A 20718-nucleotide genomic window follows, 5' to 3' on the forward strand; every position below is an offset into this window, starting at 1 on the left:
ATTATATCTAATAGTGTATGGCTAGTAAGATTTTAAGCCTTATATTAGTTAGCCCGGGGCGGAGCCCGTTTCTGGATCCGCCACTGGGCGCCACCTTAAATTACTCGAGTTGAATTGTTCATGATAATGACCCGAAATGTTTTTGATAAGTTTCATGGCTCGTCCCTAATAATTTCGTTTAAGCTGTCCGCCGATCATTTACTTTTTTAAGAAAATATACCTTGGCACTTATTTCATTAAGAGAAATTGAGATTAAAAGCAGTAGTGATCTAGTATTCTGTACGCAGTTCACGCAAGGAGAGTTCCCGTGTACAGCACCGGCCGGCCCGCAGCCTAGCCGGCTTTGCATTGGTCAAGGCGGACGACGCTGGCGATCGCGTCGCCAACTCGCGATGTGCCTGTGCTGTGCCACATCATCCGGATCGACGTTGGACGGAGCCACGTCGTCTGCGTGCCCCAAGTGGAGGCGGTGCTGTCTGTGCATGCCATGCGGTGAACGCGCAGAGAACGTACACGAGCAACTACCCAGCCGGGCGGTACTGTACAGTACTCCACGCACGTACGCGAGGTGCCACGTTTTTCTTAGAATGAGATATTCCCTCCATTTTCAGCAATATATAATGTTTTTGGACAGCGATGGAGATTCGGGATCCATTATACGTACGTAACAATAATATATCGTCTCTACTTGGAATATAGGTTAAAGTTGATAATTTAGGAAATAAAAATAAAAAGGATCCGTATTTCAATTTTGAACTATCACGCCCATCTTAAATTCCACACTACACATTTTCACCGTATCCAAACCGAACACACTACCCTCCTACCTCGAGTTAGTTCCATCCGGCAATGTACACGTCATATGTCTCGGAGTGACATCACTTGCTGAGTCAATATCGTGGACCTAAATGACCTTCTCCCTCGACCCCTTTGCACTCCCTACCCCCTCCCAGAAATCCCTCACCCCTATCTGAAAACCCTACCTTGGTGCGTAGCGGCGGCGGATCTACTTGGCAAGCACTCAAGACTAATCCACCTTCGTCGTCTGCCACCACGCTAACCCGGCTTTGTTGGAGGCATCGTGGCGCCCCCACCTCAACACCGGCTGCCCTCCGCCGACCGCCACCACCGTCGGGCCGGCAACCTTCCTGGAGCTCCCTCTGCATCTAGCAACATAGGTAACCCCAATTCAAAACCCGAAACTCTAAAGCCCGTCACCATAGCGCCCCCGTCGACGTGGTCGCTGTTGTTACTTCCTCCATTCTTCTTCTCGACATCAATCTCGTGCGCTTTGATTTTCCAAAACAAGAGTCCTTTCATTTTAGATTTTCCGTTCGTTTTTTCCCTTCGAAAGTTGGTGCTCGGGTTCATTGTTGGCTTTGCTGCCCTGCACATGCTGCATGCACACGAGCTATCGGGCCGGTGTCGACACGCGAAATGCGCGTTGGCATCAGTACAGCACATGGTTCGACGGTCGTGGCTCTGGCTCTCACGGTCTCACCCATCCCACGCCTCACCTCAACGACGGTGACGCGGGCAGGTGGACAAGGACACGAGCAGCGGCTTGCCTGCGACACCTGTGGACGATCACCCTGTATAAAAGGACTTGCAGGAATGCAGTCTCCCTCTCCCACTCCTGTAGCTGCGCTGGTGACGACGCCCCTACTGGCAGTCCCTTTGCCCTTCCTTCCCATCCCGGCGCCTTCCGGTACCAAGTTTTCTACACTTGGCCTGTTCGCTTCAGCTTATTCAGCCAGCTTATCAGCCACCAAACAGTGTTTTTCTCTCACAACAAATCAGCCGGTTCAGCTTTTCAGCCGGCTTATAAGCTGAAGCGAACAGGCCTTCATGATGAGAAACTTTTGCCATTGCTCTTCCATTTCACTGATCATAACTCTCGTTCGGAGCCTCAATACAAGTATATAATTTTGAGCCCTATTTTGAGCCCTCGTTTTTTCGAATACGATTTTGCCCTCGAATACGATTTTGCCCCTAGTCATCGGTCAAAATAGAAGCAAATATGTAAAGATCAAGGGTAAAATCGCAAAGATTTAGTTGAGGGCAAAATCATAAAGTTAGAAAAATGAGAATAAAAACACATTGCACTTCAAAGTTTTTTCAAAAAAACGGACATCAGAACTTGCAGAGTGAATGGTTGTGCATGTTTGGAGAAAACAAAGTTACCATAAGCGTATTGGTTTGCTTTGAACAATATTGTTGGGAACTCTATTACTCTACCAGCATTTTTTTTTCACTTTTTTTCAGATCTTTACTGAAGAACAGTTCCGTCGGCGGCCTGACAGTGGCAGCTGCCATGGCCAGGGACGTGCCGCTCGTGGTTCAAGGAGTCATCTCGGCCACCGAACCCTCCAGCAACCTGGCTCACTTCCTCCTGCCCCGCGCAGAACGCGGCCGTCTCCCGGCCCCGCCCTCGCCGCCCTGCAACGTCCGCCCCATCCGCCACGGCGAGCTCCAGGTGGAGTTCAAGGGCTGGCCCGTGGCCCCGGACCTGTGGAAGGTGTGGGTGGACAAGCTCCGGGCGCGGCACGAGCCCCTGTGGCGGGATGCCGGCATCCTCCACGCCATCCTCGCGACGACGTGCTGGGTGGGGCGGGACGACGGCACGCTGCTCCAGCTCGCCGCGTTCTGGTCCGGCGACACCAACACCTTCGTCTTCCCCTGGGGCGAGGCCACGGTGACGCTGGAGGACGTGGCCGTGCTCGCGGGCCTCCCCCTGCGCGGCGAGCCCGTGTGCAAGAAGCTCTATGGCTCGGCGCGCGGGGACGTCGACGCGCTGGAGGACGTGCGCTCCTCCCTGTGCCAGAGCAGCTGGAACGCCAAGCCCAGCCACGCCGCCTGGGCGAAGCACTTCTCCGAGCTCCCGCCGGAGGATGAGTTCGAGGTGCTCGAGCACGAGGGGTTCCTGGCCATGTGGCTGTCCCTCTTCGTGCTCCCGGTGCCGCCGTCAGACGAGGTCCGCCCGGAGGTGCTCCCCGTCGCGGCGAGGCTGGCGCGCGGCGGGACCGTGGCGCTCGCCCCCGCCGCGCTCGCCAGCATCTACGCCGACCTCTCCGCGCTCAGGCGCCACGTCGTCAGCTCGGGCGAGAGGCAGCCGTTCGCGGCGTGGGCGCCGCTGGACATCCTCCAGCTGTGGGTCTGGGAGCGCTTCCCCGAGCTACGCCCGGAGGCGGCGGCGAGGAGCACCCCTCCCCGCGACGCGCCGAGGGCTGTCCGCCGCTGGCACGACGCCCACAAGGTGTTCGACCCCAGGTACGTCCACGCGGTGCTCATGTCGCCGGCGAAGTTCGAGTGGGCGCCCTACGGGAGCAGCGGCTTCGCTCCGCCGCCCGGGAGCTACGGCCGCCGGGACATTGCGAGACGCACCGAGCTCCTATTGTTTGCGCATTGCTTGCGAGCTTGCGAGATGGTGGGCATGAACAGCATAGAGCAATACCGCCCGCACCGCGTGGCGAGGCAGCTGGGGTTCGATCAGGACGTGCCGGGAGCTGTTGCCCGCGCTAACTCGAATCAGTTTTCTGCGTGGGCAACGTACAAGATAGGGCTTGTGAAATTTTCCTTCATTGTTCCGAGCAACGAGCCGGCGGTGACCGCCGAGTATGAGCAGTGGTGGGAGCCTTGCTCCAGGGCATGCGCCACCGCCGTCGCTGAAGCTGCAAGGATGAAAGTTTCTATACTGACGCAAATTGCTGGGGATGTGAATGGTATGATGCCAGGATGGGTTCGGAATGCTGCGAAGAGATCAACCTTAAGGAGAGGGAAAAAGGTTTCGCAAGGTTCATCAGGTGCTGCCGCAACATTGATGAGTGCAGTCGATGAACCTAGTGCATCGGTTGCTGAAAAGGAACGATCCAAATCTCTCCAGCAACAAAGTCAAGAGGAAGCACCACAGCCTGTTACCATGCCTGATGAACAGAATAGCATTTCAGAACAAGCTCAAGTGCTGGCGCATCACCTTGTCAAGCAAACGCAATTTGGAGCTACAACATCCTCATTACTCAAGCCAAGTGAGGAAAGGCGGCCGGTCAGCACTGGAAACAATGAGCCTGCTGCTGCTCCAGAGGATCTCACTCTTCAACAAGAACCAGCTGATGGTGTTGCCGCTGTTAGAACAAATGCTGGTCTCTTACCAGGACCAACTGAGGAAACCCGGACTCGCGCTGTTACAGTAGAGATGGGTAAGAGAGCGCTAAAATACTCCTACTTCATTTGAGTTGAAATGCAAACCAGAATATCAGATAACGGAATAAGCTTATTGCATACCTTTTTTTCCCGTTCCCTTTGACTCTGTCTTTCCTTTTCTTTTGTAGGAAATGGTGAGATATCCTCAAGCGACCCGGTTTTGGAGGTTGATAGGGTGCAAAAATATTGTGTTTCTGATCTTGCTGCTGCTCTGAAGAATATAACTCTTCAACAAGAACCAGCTGACCCTCTTGCTGCTGTTACAACGGATGCTGGTCTCTTGCAAGAACCAACCGAAGAAACCCGGACTCGTGCTGTTACAGTAGAGATGGGTAAGAGAGCGCTAAGATACTCCTACACTCCTACTTCATTTCAGTTGAAATGCAAATCAGATAACAGAATAAGCTTACTGCATACCCTTTTTCCCATTCCCTTTGACTGTGTCTTCCCTTTTGTTTTGTAGGAAATGGTGAGATTTCCTCTAGCGACCCGGTTTTGGAGCATATACATCGTGTTTCTGAGCTTGCTGCTGCTCTGAAGAATATCACTCTTCAACAAAAACCAGCTGACACAGTTGCTACTGTTAGAACAGATGCTGATCTCTTACAAGAACCAACCGATGAAACCCGGACTCGTGCTGTTACAAGCGAGATGTCCAAGAGAGCGCTCAAGGGAAAGTTTTCTTCACTGGAAGGTAATAACAAAGGAACTAATAACAATGTCTCATCACCAAACCAGCAGATGGAGTGTGCAGAATCCAATAACAAGAGTTCAGGTATGAGCACCGAAGTCTCAGTCCTACTTCGTTCTGTTTTCTTTTTCAAGAAGATACTCCTACTTCATTTCAGTTTAATACAAATCAGACAACAGAATGAGCTCTTACACATGCCTTTTTTTTTTCCCACTCCCTTTGACTCTGCCTTTCCTTTTTCTTCTGTAGGAAATGGTGGGACGTCCTCTAGCAGGCTGGCAGGTGAAAATACGGCTCCGGATAGCACTGAAGTTTGTACTAAAACACTCTATTATCTTCGTCGGTCGGATCGGACTGAAGATGCTTGGGCCAACGATGCAAATCGCAATGCTGATTTCTTTCATCCGAAGCGAGCGGTTGGGACGATGGAAATGATCGAGAAGGCATCAGCAATTCGACAGGCTGAAAGTTCTAAGTTGAGGGAAACAATTATGAAACAGATGGAAGAGATTCGGGCGCTAGAGGCGGCAGAGAAACAGGAGCGGCGCAATCTTAAAAAATAACTTGAGATGCAAGTGGTGATCTTGGTCATTTGCAAGACATCATATATCTCCCAGTGATATTTGTTCTGTAATAGGATTTACAAGGGTTGTAATACTTTATTTTGTGAACTGAAGATTTCAGTTGAGGTTCGTTTGCGCAGGTAAACAATTTTTTAGAAGGCTTGCTGTAAAGCATTGAAAGAAGCTGAAGACGTGTTGTTCGTCGTTTCAGCTGTAAACAATCGTCATCTAAAAACTTTGATCAGTTCTGTTTCGGTTCTTTTCCATGCGATTTTGCTATCTGGAGATGGCAGCACTGTTAATTTCTTAATTTTGCAAACTGGAATTCGCAATGCTCGTACTTTTCTGTGGGGGATCAGCAAGGTTGCTAGTAAATCTGGTTCGTTTGCGATGACGATGGCGGTACTGCTAATTTGTTCAATTTGTAAGCTGGAATCCTTAGTGCTCCTACTTCTATCTTTAATATCAGTTGTGCTGATCTGTTTTTTCTCTAAACTTGTAAACCACTATAGTTTTGATGGATCTTCGTTGAACTCCGATGCTTGTTAAAATTCCTGCCTTAGATTCTGGTTCGAAGTACATTACCTTTTTTTTAAAAACAAATGGTATTTCAAGCAAATAGTAGATGATGCTGTAAATGCTGTATTAGTTCTGAATCTGATGACCATTTGTCTTATCCAAAAAATTACGTAAGTATTATTTATTTTGTTTGTGGTTTACTTTATCATTAAAAGTATTTTAACACCAATTTATTTTTTTCTTATGTTTGCAATAAATTTTTGAATAAGACGAATGTTCAAATGTTACGAGAAAAAGTCAACGACGAATATTTGAGTGGAAGGTGGTCCAGTCCCTCTGACGGAATTTCATTGTCCGTCAGTATAAACTGATAAGTTCATTCCTGACAGTTTAAATTTAAAACACGAGTCCTCGGAGCCGCCTCAGGTGTGGACACCAATCAACGCCAACGGTCAGCGTAAACAAAGCCGGAGGCTTACCGAGGAAGCTTCCCTGCGTAGCATTTAACGAAGCCCCCAAAAAGCGTCTCCCCTTTCCTCTCGCCTTCCCACCTCCTCCACCCACGCCCCCCTCGCTCCCCAAACCCCCAACGAAACCCCACCGCCGGCCACCGCAATGGCCGCCGGCGAGCAGCCCCTGGTCGAGGAATCCACGGTCCCCATCGCCTCCGGCGCCGATCCCACCCTCCCCTGCGTCCGACCGGCACTCTTCCTGCGGCCCCGCGCCGGGGACGGCGCCCCTCTCCCGGCCCCGCCCGGCGACCCCGGCTCCGGCCCCGTCCGCGTCCGCGGGATCCAGGCGGAATTCAGGGGCTGGGCGTGCGTGCCCCGGCGGTGGCGGGAGTGGGTGGACAAGCTCCGCCCGCGGCACGAGGCGCTGTGGCGGGAGCTCGGGATCCTCGGCGCCGTCCTCGCGAGCACGTGCCGGCTGCGGCGGCGCAAGCACGAGCGCGGGCTGCTCCAGCTCGCCGCCTTCTGGTCCGGAGACACCGGTACGTTCGTCTTCCCCTGGGGCGAGGCCACGGTCACCCTCGAGGACGTCGCCGCGCTCGCGGGCCTGCCGCTGCTCGGCGGCCCCGTGCGCGCGCCCGTGTCGGGCCAGCTGGAGAAGGACGTGGCCTCGATCCAGGCCGTCCTGGCCGTGCTGAACCGGAGCAAGAAGAGGAACGCCACTTATGGCGGGTGGGTAAAGCACTTCGTCGAGCGCGCGCCCGACATGGGGAAGGCGGCGTCCACGGGCGTTGGCGGCGCCGGCGAGGCGGCGTGCGAGCTGGTCGAGCACGGCGCGTTCCTGGCAATGTGGCTGTCCTTCTTCGTGCTACCGGCGCCGCCGTTCAGCGTGGTCCGCCGGGAGGTACTCCCCCTCGCGACCCGCCTCGCGCGCGGCCAGAGCGTCGCGCTCGCGCCTGCCGCGCTCGCCAGCATCTACCGCGATCTCACCGCGCTCAAACGCCACATAAGCTTGGGCATGGAAAAGGAGCCGTTTATCAGCTCAGCACCAGTGCACATCCTTCAGCTTTGGGTCTGGGAGCGTTTCCCTCAGCTTCGCCCTGAGCTAGCAAGATCCCCTGCTCCTGGCGATCATGAAATGCCAAGGGCTGCCCGGTGGCGCGATATTGTCAAAAGGTTTAGTTCCAAGCACGTGCATGCAGTGTTCATGTCACCAAAGGAGTTTGAGTGGCGGCCATATGGAAGTTGCAGTTTTTTTGCTCTGCAGCCAGAGACCGGTGGCTCTCAGGTCCGCAGCCAGGATATAGCAACAAATGAAGCGCTCTTGTCCTTTGCGCGGTGTTTGCACGCTTGTGAGCTTGTCGGCATGAACTGCATTGTGCTTTACAGGCCTCATCGTGTTGCAAGGCAGCTAGGCTTCGATCAGGACATTCCTGGGATGATTTCCTTTGCAAACTCAGATTGGGAGAGAGCATGGGACACATACAACATAGAGGCTGAAAGTTCTGAGTTTATAGTTCCAAATCACAAGCCTGGTGTGACGGTTCAGTATGCACGATGGTGGAAGCCTTACTCATCAGCATGTGGTACTGCCGTTGCTAATGCTGCACAGATGAAAGAAATCTGTGCTTTTGTTAGTCCGGTGAAAAGAAAAATGGAAGGGGTTCCTGCTGCTAATTCTGGCAAAAGGCTGCGTGTGGACACTGCCAATCGGGGCTGGCCACCCCACATACTGGCTGGCACTAACGTCTACCCTTCCCACTCCTCAGCCAGCCAGGCTGCAATAAGACGAGCTGTGGCAGCGCCAGGGCTTGTTCTCCGTGCGTGTCCGCCCCACCTAAGATTTAGAGCTATGCCCCCCACTGCTGCCACCAGGATGGCTCAGACAGCGCCAGATGCATCCAATGACCAGCTTGATCATGTTTCTCTTTCTGAAAGGCTTAATAGCATTACTAAGATGCCTAAGCAGCACAGCGTAGAAGGTTTGGTGAAGGGTGGTGACCAGGAGAAAAATGTTGGAAGCCTGAAGAGTTTTATACCAAGATCTGAAAGTGTTAGATCAAAGAAGGAAGTTTTACACACCGATGTTGGGCAAGCTTTGGCTGATGCAGTGGCAAGCACATCTAATGTAGTTCATGAATCGTGTGGCAGGTCAGTTACTAAAAAAGCACAGGGCAAATGTCTCCAACAAAGTAGAGAGGAGAATCTTAATATCCCCTATGAGGAGAATAATAACAGATCAGAGTATTGTGCCGTACTGCTCCCTAATGTCGTCCCTGGTGCAGTTAGCTCTGGAAGCAATGAAACTACTGGAGCTCGGGCTGAAGTTGATATGCTGCCAACACATGAAGACTTGCTGATCACTGATGATAATGAGTGCGATAAATTAAGTGGCACGGAACGTGAGGTGAATGCAATGCATGTGGAATCTCATATGTGGGGGAAAAAAACATCCTCTATAAGACTGGGAAATGAAGACACACAGCTGGTTGACGCAAGAAATGACGCGCAGGACGGACATGTTTTGGAGAAAGTGACTGTCCAAGGAAATCATTTCAACATTGTGGAAATCAGTGATGATGATCTTGATGAAGAAGCAAGCAAGGAAGATATGGTGTTTGATGAAGCAACGAGCAAGGAAGATGGATTGGATACCATGCATATGCATCTGAAATCCCCCAAGATGGAAGCAACGTGGTCCATCTTACAAGAACGTAATGAAGAAAAGCAGCTGGTTAGTGAAAGAAATGATGAGCAGGACAACCTAGTGATGAATGAAATTATGGTGCAAAACAGTCGTGATTGTGAGCTTGGAAGTGTTCCAAATAACATAACTCTCGCACAAGAGCAAGATGTATTAACTTATGCTGCTACTCTTCAAGCCGATGGTAATCTCTTAGAAGGACCAACTGAAGAAATGCATACATGCGTTGTCACAGGAGATATTGGCAATACAGACAATGTGTCCATGGAAAAAAATGGTTATCTGGATTACAATGAGAAAGGAAATGAAGATATCTTAGTATCAAACCAAGATTTAGAATCTCCTATGGAAGACTCCACAGGAGCCAATAGAAAGAGATCAGGTATAAGAATTTTTGAAACAGCAGACCTACACTCCAAATTCTCAGAAATGGAAATCAAATACCACAATAATCTCTTTCTCTTTGCCTCCTTTTCTTTTGCAGGAGATAGTGAGAGGTTCTCTAGCAGGATGTTAGATGGAAATACTGAACTTATTAGCAGCGAAGTTTGTACTAAAACGCTCTACTATCTTAGTCGGTTTGATTGGGTGAGAGATGTTTGGGACAAAGATGCAAATAGTACAGGCACATATCAAGATGTTTACTTGCCAACGAGGGCAGTTGGTACAATGGAAATGATAAAAAAGGCATCTGCAATTCGGCATGCCGAAATTGCTGAGTTGAAGAAAAAGATTCATAATCTTAAGGAAGAGATTCTGGTGCTTGAGGCAAACAAGGGGAGCCCCTCGAATAGTAAAGTATGACTTGAAATATAATAGTAATATTGCTCTATAAGACACTAGACGTGTCCTGATGGTTTAGTTTAGTAATAGAGTGAGCTAGGCTTGCTGGTGAAATTAGTCTCCTTTGTGGATTGTGGGTGTCAATTGTCAAATGTGCCAATGGATCCCAGTACTGAAATAACTGCAGCACTTAAATCCAGTTAAGCTCCTATTACTAGTTCATAGAATTGACTAGTAACCAGTGTTAATATCTGTCTTTTCATAGAGAAGTACTGCTGTTCTAGATTCGGTCTTCTCGGATACCCTTTCGACTTCTAGAAGATAACTTTATCACAATCTGCTGGTCTTCTGGACAGCTTGAAGTCTTACAGGACCTACTAAGCTAATGTTATCCTTGGAATCAACACAAAATATTTGAATATAAGGTAGCATTTTTATTGTTTGCTTTGGTGAAGAATGAGCTATTTATGTCACATTTAACCTTTTCACTTCCGCTTTGGTACCCGAGAGTTAAAAAACCTTTGTGTGTAACTAAGTCAATTAGAAGAAAATGGTAGAAGACACATAAATGGCCTCTGCTGCATCATCATCTGATAGTAAGGTGATGAGAATAAAATGGCAGAAGGAACTGCCATTGCATAAAAAGTGCCAAACTGTATTTACACAAATGAAGAAGTTTCTACAATCTTTTCTCTCAGTACCAGAGATTCTTCTCATTGTTTTATTTTGGACTAGGATTTGGTTCATAGCTGTTTCTGAAATCTGAACCTTGGGTTTAAGATGGTTTGTAACCGTTAAACTTAGAATTTGATACAAAGGCAACTGCCAAATATCTCTCGCAAAATTTTGTAGAAGCACCTGAATGAGTTCATATAATCATACATTATCTGAAATTTTTTTAGGTGTTTGGAGTAGAAGTACATATGTAAGTACAAAAGCTAAGAAGAAACAATAAGATTGTTGGTACCAAACTGTATATTTGATTTGTTTTCTATTATGACAAACCTCCCTTCGAAATATAGTTGCCCATATTCAAGTATCAAACCCCCGTTTCATATTTTGGTAATTGCCACAAGTTAGAATGCATTCAGGCTGCAGTGTTTCAGTGTGGATCAGTAATCTAAGCTTCATTGCTGAGCTTTACCGGTCTGTGCACCATGGAGATTGACAGAAGCTGTTGAACTACTCTCATGCAACCTGAACCTGAGAGAAGGATTGTAGCCTTCCCATGAGGAGGCCTGCATCCGGATGTTAAGTAGACCATGCGGATATTGTCAAGATCAGCAAGGTTGAGCTTGAGTTCTTAATAGGCACAGACTTGGGCGCAGGATGGTACTGTCATGAAGTTCCTGTCCTATAATGAAGTCTCTCCTGGTGACTCTTGGAGATAAAAAGAATGCTAGTAAAATGCCAAGGTATGCTTTATAATTCTGTCCAAGATGTTTATTTATAACATGTTATTCTCATCTTCAAATTGAAACTTCTATGGCTCATGTTTTTGCTAGATGCTATGTATGCATTTATCATGTAATTTTTATAGCTATGATTTTTGTCTGTTACTTGAAGACTAACTGCATCTCGGGTTTAAAAAGCTTATTGTAGTTGTTGGAGGACCCTCATGTAATTTTTTCATTCCCAAACAGTGCAATTTGATACAACATTTGCAGTTGATGCGTTCATTGGTGCTCTGCTCACAAAGATCATCCAAGATCCATCATCACCACAGGCATACTATCCAAAACACATCCTTCAGTGTTTGCTCTGTAAAAGAATATCACTTTAGAGTTTAAGGTATGACAACTAGACATGGAAAATATTGTTGGGGTCGAACGTACAACGCTAGAAACTTATATTAGATTTTGGTCTCTGTTGAGCAGTTATCAGGTAAATGTGATTTGATGCCCTTCAACGTCAGTTACGATAATGCTATTGCTTTTGCCTGTTGTTTGGTTGTAAAATTAGTCATTTTCCTTTGAATTACTTAGGAGTTCCTCTCTACCATGGAAGGCTTAGAAAGGGGGGAATACATCCTGTTATTGACAAAACTGGAGTACTCAGTTGAAGAGGAAGGCCCTGCTCTCGAGGGGGCAGATTAGTTCTTGTGAAGTCTTGACTTGGTTGCATTCGGATTTATCTTTTATCTGTGATTAATTTTTCCATCATGGACTACTGAGGAAACTGTTTCCCATATGACTACGGAGGGCAAACTGTCAGGTAAAAGGGTTAAGTATCGTTTGCTATGTATAGCCTTCTGTGTTGTCCTTAGTAATGAAAATGATTCTATTATTTGAAACAGAAAATATAATTCACTGGCCATTTATTCAGTTCAGTCACTTTATGCTATTGTCAACTTTGTAGGCCTAGTACCTATTTATATACCTGAAAATTGGCAATTGTGAGCCTCCCTTAAATTATTGTTTTCTTATGTTTATATTTATATCTCATAATAATCAAGCATAAGGGATAATCTAGCTAGGAGGCAACATATTTGGGGAATGATTACATCTTAAGAGACCTGCATTTGTTGGATCGTGCAGGGATTGGGGACAAGAACTGTCGGATATATAAGCACTTTTAGTTTCAATTTAATCCAAAAATAAATCATGAATACGATGAACAGCCAGCAGATTAAACTAGACATGTCTACGCAAGATCTAGACAAGTCTATCATTGCAAATAGAATCACACACTCTACCATACTATCCAGTGCTATCAGACTGCAACAGATCATAATAGCTAGTATGGAAGACATAATTTGAGTTAAGAGATCGTACGTTTCTTTCTTGATGAAGACCGGCTCCTGGACGACTACTGGGTACAGCAGCCGACGACGATCAGCAGCCTGACGTTGTTCGCGACGGCGAGTGAGGCCCGAGCGACGAAGAGGTAGACGAGCCGTGGTGAAGGAGTCGACGAAGAACTTGACGAAGCGATCGAGCAGTCGCGTAGAGCGCTTCCCAAAAACCTTATTCGCTCTCTTCCGGTGCAGGATCGTTGCAGACGACGGTTCTGGAGACCTGCTCTCCCAATCGCCGGTGCACGCCGACAATCGGGATGGAGTAGACTACGGTGGCGGCGCAGCAGCGAGAGGAGGCAAAAACCCTAGCTCGAATAGATCTGTTTCTGGTAGAGGCCGGTAGGTCGTATATATAGGAGAGCTCACGATTCTCACGTCGCGATCGTGATCTAAACCGGTTAATAATAACCAAGTAACCAAAAAATAAAATGGCAAAAGGAAGCCGCGCCTCGCAAGGCGAGGGGCTGGATTTCGGCGGACCATTCACGCAGGTGCCGTGCGCCCGCGCCCTTTGCCCGGCGAGGCGTGGCGAGCGAGCGCGCGCGTGTGGAGCTCTTCTTCCCTCCCCACACACAGATTTAAGTTGGTCATCCCTCCCCTCCACTAGCAATGTGGGACTAAAGACTTGCACCACTCCACCTTTTACCCACATGGGCCTTTGAGATTTATTTGAAATTCTGAAATTCCTTATGGGCTAGGCCCATTATTTCAACAAGAACTGGGAAGACGCTCAAAATTTTTTGGCTGTTGTGCTGGGACTCCAAGCAGCGGACAAGCGATGGGCTTTGCTAGGAACTCGTGTCGTTATTTGAATAAATGAAACTTTTTCTTTACTTTCTCTTTGGAAAACTGTTGGACTCAAAAGTCTCAAATAGCCTTCTAAAACAATTAACTTTTTTCTATTGCGACTTACGGTGTGTGCACCAATGCTTCTATGCTACAATTTTCCATTTCCTATGCAGGCCCATAAACAAACCCATTGGACGACCAAGTGGGTTGCATATATCTTGAAAACAGCTAAAATACCGGAGTGTTTAATATTGATGCTACGGTAATTGGAAGGTTGAGATGAGGTGGGGGCAATAAGCCAATGAGCAGGTGGCACAATTTGATTGGGGAAAATGTATGGGTGATTAATTAGTTTGAATCTCGAACTTAAAATGCTTTCCCCCCCTCAGATGTTACCTTGGTCGGACTTTCGGGCGTCACCCCATCCGCGGTTTCCGCAACCGGAGGAGCTAAGCTAGTGTTGCTTATCTTGTCGTTAAGAGTGATAGGCTCGAGGCACCCTTAGCAGGTACGCCCGAGTGAAGTCCGTATCCGTCGTTCGTGATGGGGGCGGTCATGCCCTGCATGTTAGTTTGTTTGAGTGACAGGCTCGAGGCACCCTTAGCAGGTACGCCCGAGTGGAATTCGTATCCGTCGTTTGTGAAGGGGGCGGTCATGCCCTGCATGTTAGTTTGTTCGAGTGACAGGCTCGAGGCACCCTTAGCAGGTATGCTCGAGTGGAATCCGTATCCGTTGTTCGTGACGGGGTCGGTCATGCCCTGCACGTTAGTTTTCCACTGCTTTTACCTGTCTCCCGTCGGATGTCTGAACCGTCCGATCAACCCAAGTGCCTACCGACCTTGGTTCGATGGAGGCTTTGATGGTGGGTCCCCTCGCTCCATCCGACCAACCCGAGTGCCTACTGGCCTCAGTTCGGTGGAGGCTCTGACGGTGGGTCCCTCTGCTCCCCTGCCTCGCAAGGCGAAGGGGCGCTTGCGTGTGATTGTGCCCCGTTTTTCGCGGCTTTGCTGCAGAAGTAGGTGGGCCCCTCTCGAGCCGCGCCCCGTCACGTAGGGTCGCATCTCGTTGGTTGCGTCCTATCCGTCAGGACTCCGTGCCCCCTTCCCTGTTAAATAGGAGGAGATGCGGAGGTCTTCTAGCCCGTCCTTTCACCTTTCCTTGATCGCTGCTGCTTCCTTTTCCGCTCTTCTGCCAAAACTTCCTTGCGCGCTGTGGTGAGTTTCGAGAGAGAGGAGGGTCAAGGGTGAGAGCAAAAGAAGCCTTATAGATCCGTTCGTTGCCTCCCATTGCGCGATGTCTAACTGGAGGCCGTCCATCGTGAGGGAGGTGCTGCTAGAGGACTTCGCGAGGAAGGAGTTGCTGCTGCTGAAGGCAGTTGCGGGTTGGAGAGCGCCGGAGGCAGGGGACATCGTCCCACGACCCGAGCCCGACGAGGTCGTCTCCTTTCTCGCTTTCCACGAGCGTGGGTTTGGATATCCCGTGCATTGGTTCCTGTGCTGGCTCCTCCACCGCTAGGGGTTGGAGTTGCAACACCTCAACCCCAACAAGGTGATGCATATTGCCGGCTTCGTCACCATCTGCGAGGCCTTCCTCGGGATGGAGCCGCATGCGGACTTCTTCACGAAGTTCTTCTCCGGGCGAGCTTGATTCGAGGAAACGGGGAAGGCAAGCCTGCCAGCCCCGGTCGGAGGGTTTGCGCTTCAGAGGAAGCCCAAGGTCACATACCCATCGTACACCCCCAACGATTCTAATCGGGGATGGCATGGTGAGTGGTTCTACATCTGGAACCCGGCAGAGGCATCGTTCCCGAAGTTCATCGGAGGGAGGTCGACGAGACAGGACAGCTGAGTGTGGGGACCTGCTTCAAAGCAGAAGAAACACATGGAGGTCCTCGAGCCGGCGCTGCGGCAACGTGTGTAGGAGAGCCTCAATGGGCTGCGGATCTTCGACACCTTCATCCGTTGTCGGATCGCTCTGCTGAGGTAGAGGACACGACCGATGTGGAAGTATTCCGGCCCATTGGATCCCAATCACGTGTCGTCAGTGGAGTTGCCGGAGAATAAGATCGAGGCGCCTCGATCAAGTGTTGCAGTTGGGGGCTGACGTGACTTTCAGTGGGATGCTGGAGCCCTTCCAAGCTGGAAGGCAGCCCGACTTGGTATGTCTCTCCCCTTGCGCCATGCTTCCTCTTCATCCAGTCCTTCAGACCAATTTTGAGCCATTCACCTCGTAGGGGCTCAAGTGTTACAAGTCCCGACCGAGCCTCCCGAAGGAGCCGAGGGTGCAGCCCGTCAGGCTGCCCATAGGATGGTAGCGGATGAGAGGAAAAAGAAGAAGGCCACGAAGTCCCAAAGGCAGAAGGTAAGGTAGCGAGAGATTAGCCGGCGGGTTCGTGGTGGCAAATGTCCTGGAAAAAATATTCAGATATTGATGAAGCACTGAATAAGTCAAGACAAATAGTGGGAATTAACTATTATATAGAACCAGCAGAAAAAGAATACATTCAGAAATTTAAATTGGCAAAAAAACAAAAATATTCCAAAACAATCTGCCCCAATAAATATTAAAGAAGAAGGATAAAGTAAACCATCATACAAACAATGCCTACAACGAGGTTTAGATCCTCTTGATAGTGAATATTTGGATTGGAAAATTATCAAAAAATTTGAAAACATATCTCCTGAATGGAAAAAAGAAATGAAAGATCAAATTACCATAGAATTAAAACAAGAATTGAAAAATCAAATCCTACAAGAACTAAAACAAGAAATTCAGGAAACATTTGAAAATATGAAAAAAGAAATTGATGACAAACTTGATTTCCCATTAATAGATGATAAAATGGATGATGATAAATCACCAGAAGACAAAATGGATATTCGTGGCTACAGCCAATCAAACTAAAATTTGTAAAACCTCATGGTATATTAATATTCTCGCGAATATCAATAATTTGAGCGTGGAAGACCCATAAAGCACACTTAATTTGATAGTAATACTATCAAATATTCGGGCGTGGAAGGCATACCCAAATACACTCCAAATCTGCACCCTGTAAAAAATTTAGCTATGATATACTGATCCAGACAAGAATGAATCATCAGAAATAGTCACTGCATCAATATCTCTTCCTGGCAAAGAAGCAACGAATGCCGCTGAAGCAGGAGAAGCCAAGAACGCCGCTGAAGAATTTTGTACTGTCTCATGAACTTTTGCCATCCAAAGGCTTGAGTCCATGCATCAGTGCAATACTAGAATATGTAAAGAATTCAACAGCTCCAGACAAGTCTCAGTTAGGCCCATAGAGATAAGGATCAACGAAGGAGGCAGTGCTCCTCGCTCCGCTATAATAAGGAGTCGACACAGTGCAGAACGAAGGCATCGGAGAAGTTTGCAGACCACAAGCACCGGAAAGCCTCGCATACTCTCTGAGCCACCCTAAGCATAATAGTAGAATACCACTTGTAAATTAGCTCATCAAGTGTATCATAAGCGGCTATAAGGTATTTTCCCTTTTCTTTACCTAGTGTTTGGGATTCCCGAAAGGGAAAACCATACGTAAGCTTACTTGTTTTAATGAAGTAGTTTCTTTTTTAATGAAGTAGTTTCTCAGTACGAGTCTCTGTGCTAAGGACTCTATATGAGAAACCTCTTCGGTAGTTCTTGTTTATGCCGAGTCTGGCGATTATAGAGAACCATTTAGCTATAGAGAAGTGCTCCCTTCGGGTGGAACTGCATGGGGAGACGACAGAAACTCTTGCTGATTAGTTGCGCCTTTAGATAACCAGGGATAGGGAGAATGCTTCTTAATACAATCTAGCGATAAATAACCGTCTACTGTAATTAGGTCTAGCAAGCCAAAAGATCCTGCGAAGAAAGAACCAATATTAAATACAAACCATATAAAACGAAATCATCTATAAGCACAAAAGTACAAAGAAAAATTTATACATACCCAGCATATTCTAATACGAATATCATAATCACACAATACAAGCCAAAGAACCCAATCTGAATATTCTAATCAATACCCTTAATCATATAAAGCCAAATATGTATGGATGGATGGATGTATATGCCTCCGCTATTCGGTACCCTGCGTACGGAATAGTTATTTTGTACCCGAGCCCCACTCTAATATATTTATTCAGCCCTATATATATATATATTCCTATATATATATATATATATATATGCTTTTAAGCCAATTGATTATTTGCATTTCCTTGGCAGGCCCATGACTATAAATTTAAATTTCACAAACTCATCAAAAACGTATAATTATTTTCATATGCCCAGCTACCACAGGGACCTCTGGTGGTCCATCCAATTTGGTTATATCATGGACTCGAAAATGGGTCTGAATGGCTAATCAGCTGTGTAAAGCACCGCTTGAAAAGGAAACAAAAAAGGAAAATGAAACTGCTAGCTAAACAAGAGAGACAGGCAAAAGGAGTATATTGCTGTCTTAAATTAATGGATCCCACACAAGTGCAAAGGTGAAAAAGGGACGTGATAAGCTTGTGTGCTGGCGACATGCAATAAGAATTTCGGCAAATTACCCTTCAGCGTACATAAATGGAGAGAATAAATTAGTGTGCGGGGCACATGCTATGTAAATATTAAAAAATTACCCTTCATCATACACATACATGGAAAGAATAAATTTTGCATAGGCATTTTGTTTAAATAAATGTGTGTGAGCATGTATTTAAAGTTTTGTAGTGTTCCATTTCGAAAAATAAATCCAGTTTTTATTTAAAATATCCATATTGATCCTATATTTATTGCTCCGAAGTAGTTGAACAATATATGTGCAAGTGCTACAACTGTAAAAAAAAAAACCAGTCGACGAGAAGCCGCTAAAGCATTTCTTCGTTTCCTACTCCACCCTGCATACCATCTATCCATCAATCCCTCTTCCCTCTTTCAAACCATAGAACTGTTCAAGAACAATTAATCACACACTAACATATGCACTATAACAATCCTATTAACATCGATCAACGAACAGACCCGCTACCATATCAATATCTACTGCTGCTATCACTAGGTGAGAACTCCCATGTTGGTACGGACGTAGACGGTTATCAGACATGGGTTACAAATGACTCGTCAAAAGTAATTAGCCATTTACCCATTACATATAACGAACTACCGGTAATGGGCAACAATCATATCCCCTTACCGTAGATGCATCATCAGCGACCCACACGAAGTTATAGGTATCGGGCACATAACATTGCATGTTACCTATAATTGGGTAATACGTAACAGACTAAATTCTTTGCCCGTTACCTATCTCTTATGCCCCTAGGTAGAAACAACATTGCTCTTTCTCCACATACTATAGAAAACTCGCACTAAAGCAAAATTAGTGTCTCATGCACATGTTGTACTTTCTTGATAACCCCAATCTTTATCTTCTGCCATATTGGACTTATAAGCCACCGTCTCAAGTTTTATAAAAAAGGGAAAGTTCAAGATATTTTGGGATACAAGAATAAGCAGATATCTCATTCACAAGATAAAAGATCAAGTTCAGCATTGTCGGAGTTCAACCTGTTTAGCTGTACACATCCGTCTATATGTTCTTCTTCTGTTCTTGTTTGTCTATTGCTCTTCTCTTGTGAAACTTCTTTCTTTTGGACCTGGCGTGCGAGCTCGATCGACCATTACCAAAGTAATAAAAATTCTATAATTCAAGCTCTAGACGTTACTGGTCACTACAAGCACACAAACGGTCTTTAGTTTGTCTATTATCTTTGACATAATAATAAGAACGAGTCTGTGAACAATGTTTAGATAGGATTGCGGTTGTAAGATCAAATTACAATTTCTTTTATGGCTCACCGCTACATAATATTGTACAACTCATCAACTGGCTTGCAATATAAGGCAAAACTTTTTTTTGTGGAGTGAGTTGTTCATCTGGAGACATTCAATCCCTTGAGTGTTGACGGCACATCACTAATATATGTGAACACAAACACAATGTGCACTAGGAAACAAACCCTGTCTCAAAAATAGGCCACAAAAGAGTCACGATTGCAAATCTCCAAAGCAACTGAATTTAATTATACAAAACAACTTGACTAGTTTACTTTTCCAAAACCATCAAGTTAGGTACCACGTCAATTTCCAACGAGCAGTCATTTTAAACTCCCAAAATCAGCTATATATCATCAAGCTTCAATCAGACCCAAGTGTTTGAGCCATACATGTGTATAATTATTTCCCAAGCTGGTAACGTGAATACATTTAGATTCCAATCTTTATGAATGTACACAACTACTTCCAATCAGCAGAATGTACACTAGGTTCTTTGGTAACGTGAATACTACATGAATGTACACTAGGTTCGGATCTTTATGATCGTCATGACACCATGCGACCCTTGACATGTCACAAATCAGCAGAGACCGGGGAGCTTAATTGCCATCACTGGCCGAAGGTCAGAGATTTCTATGACCGCACTTCTGTGCCCGTTCACTTAGCCTAGATAAAATGTCACTTTGAGTCGAGTGCAGAAAAATCGATGTAAATCACTACGTGTATATGCAGAGAAACCACTTGCGCCAAGTGACGGTGAAAGGGAGCAATAAATTAGGATCAATATCGATAATTGAAAAACTGGATATATTAGTTACGTTTAGCATCACGAGGATTTCTTTTTCAACAGATCTGTATAATATCGATTTGTTTCGAAATAGAACACTATAAAAATCTAAATACGTACTCACACATATTTATTTAAATAAAGTTCCTATGCAAAATTTATTCTCTCCATGTATATGTATGGTGAATGGTAATTTGCCAAAATTCATGTAGCATGTGGCCCGCACACAAATTTATTCTCTCCATGTATGCACACTGATGGGTAATTTGCCGAAATTCTTATTGCATGTTGCCTGCACACAAGCTTATCGAGGCCGTTGGTTGTGCATCCAACGGATGCACCCGCCCGGGTGCTCCCCATCTGTTCTCTATAAGCATTGGCAACTTCTTTTACCGTTGACTAGCTGGGGTTGGTAGGGAAATTAGCTATTTCGTTTTTACCATTGCAGCCCTGCATGTGTCCCGGAATTAGGCCCGGCCCAATAAGAACAGTTGTGCCATGCCCTGTGCTATGCTTGGGCTGCTCCCCCGGGCACGGTGCACTAGTAGACCCGACATGGTCTTATTAACAAACCACTACGAGAAACAGTAAAGTTGCCAGAGTA

At 46.7% G+C, this 20718-nt stretch overlaps 2 protein-coding genes across 2 annotated transcripts; both read left to right on the forward strand.

Moving 5' to 3' along the window:
- The first annotated feature begins 2314 nt into the window (after window positions 1–2314).
- Window positions 2315–5626, forward strand: LOC101777585. Its single transcript, XM_004986360.2, has 4 exons — window positions 2315–4196; window positions 4329–4532; window positions 4664–4975; window positions 5141–5626. Exons 1-4 carry the CDS (start codon window positions 2315–2317, stop codon window positions 5452–5454), a joined length of 2712 nt encoding a protein of 903 aa, XP_004986417.1. The 3' UTR covers window positions 5455–5626.
- Window positions 5627–6530: 904 nt separating this feature from the next.
- Window positions 6531–12015, forward strand: LOC101773486. The gene is made up of 2 exons (XM_004982495.2): window positions 6531–9508; window positions 9611–12015. The coding sequence occupies exons 1-2, from the start codon at window positions 6589–6591 to the stop codon at window positions 9928–9930; spliced, it is 3240 nt and encodes a 1079-aa protein (XP_004982552.1). The 5' UTR covers window positions 6531–6588; the 3' UTR covers window positions 9931–12015.
- Window positions 12016–20718: the final 8703 nt, after the last annotated feature.

The sequence above is a fragment of the Setaria italica genome, chromosome IX (assembly GCF_000263155.2).
Source record: "Setaria italica strain Yugu1 chromosome IX, Setaria_italica_v2.0, whole genome shotgun sequence".
NCBI lineage: Eukaryota > Viridiplantae > Streptophyta > Magnoliopsida > Poales > Poaceae > Setaria > Setaria italica.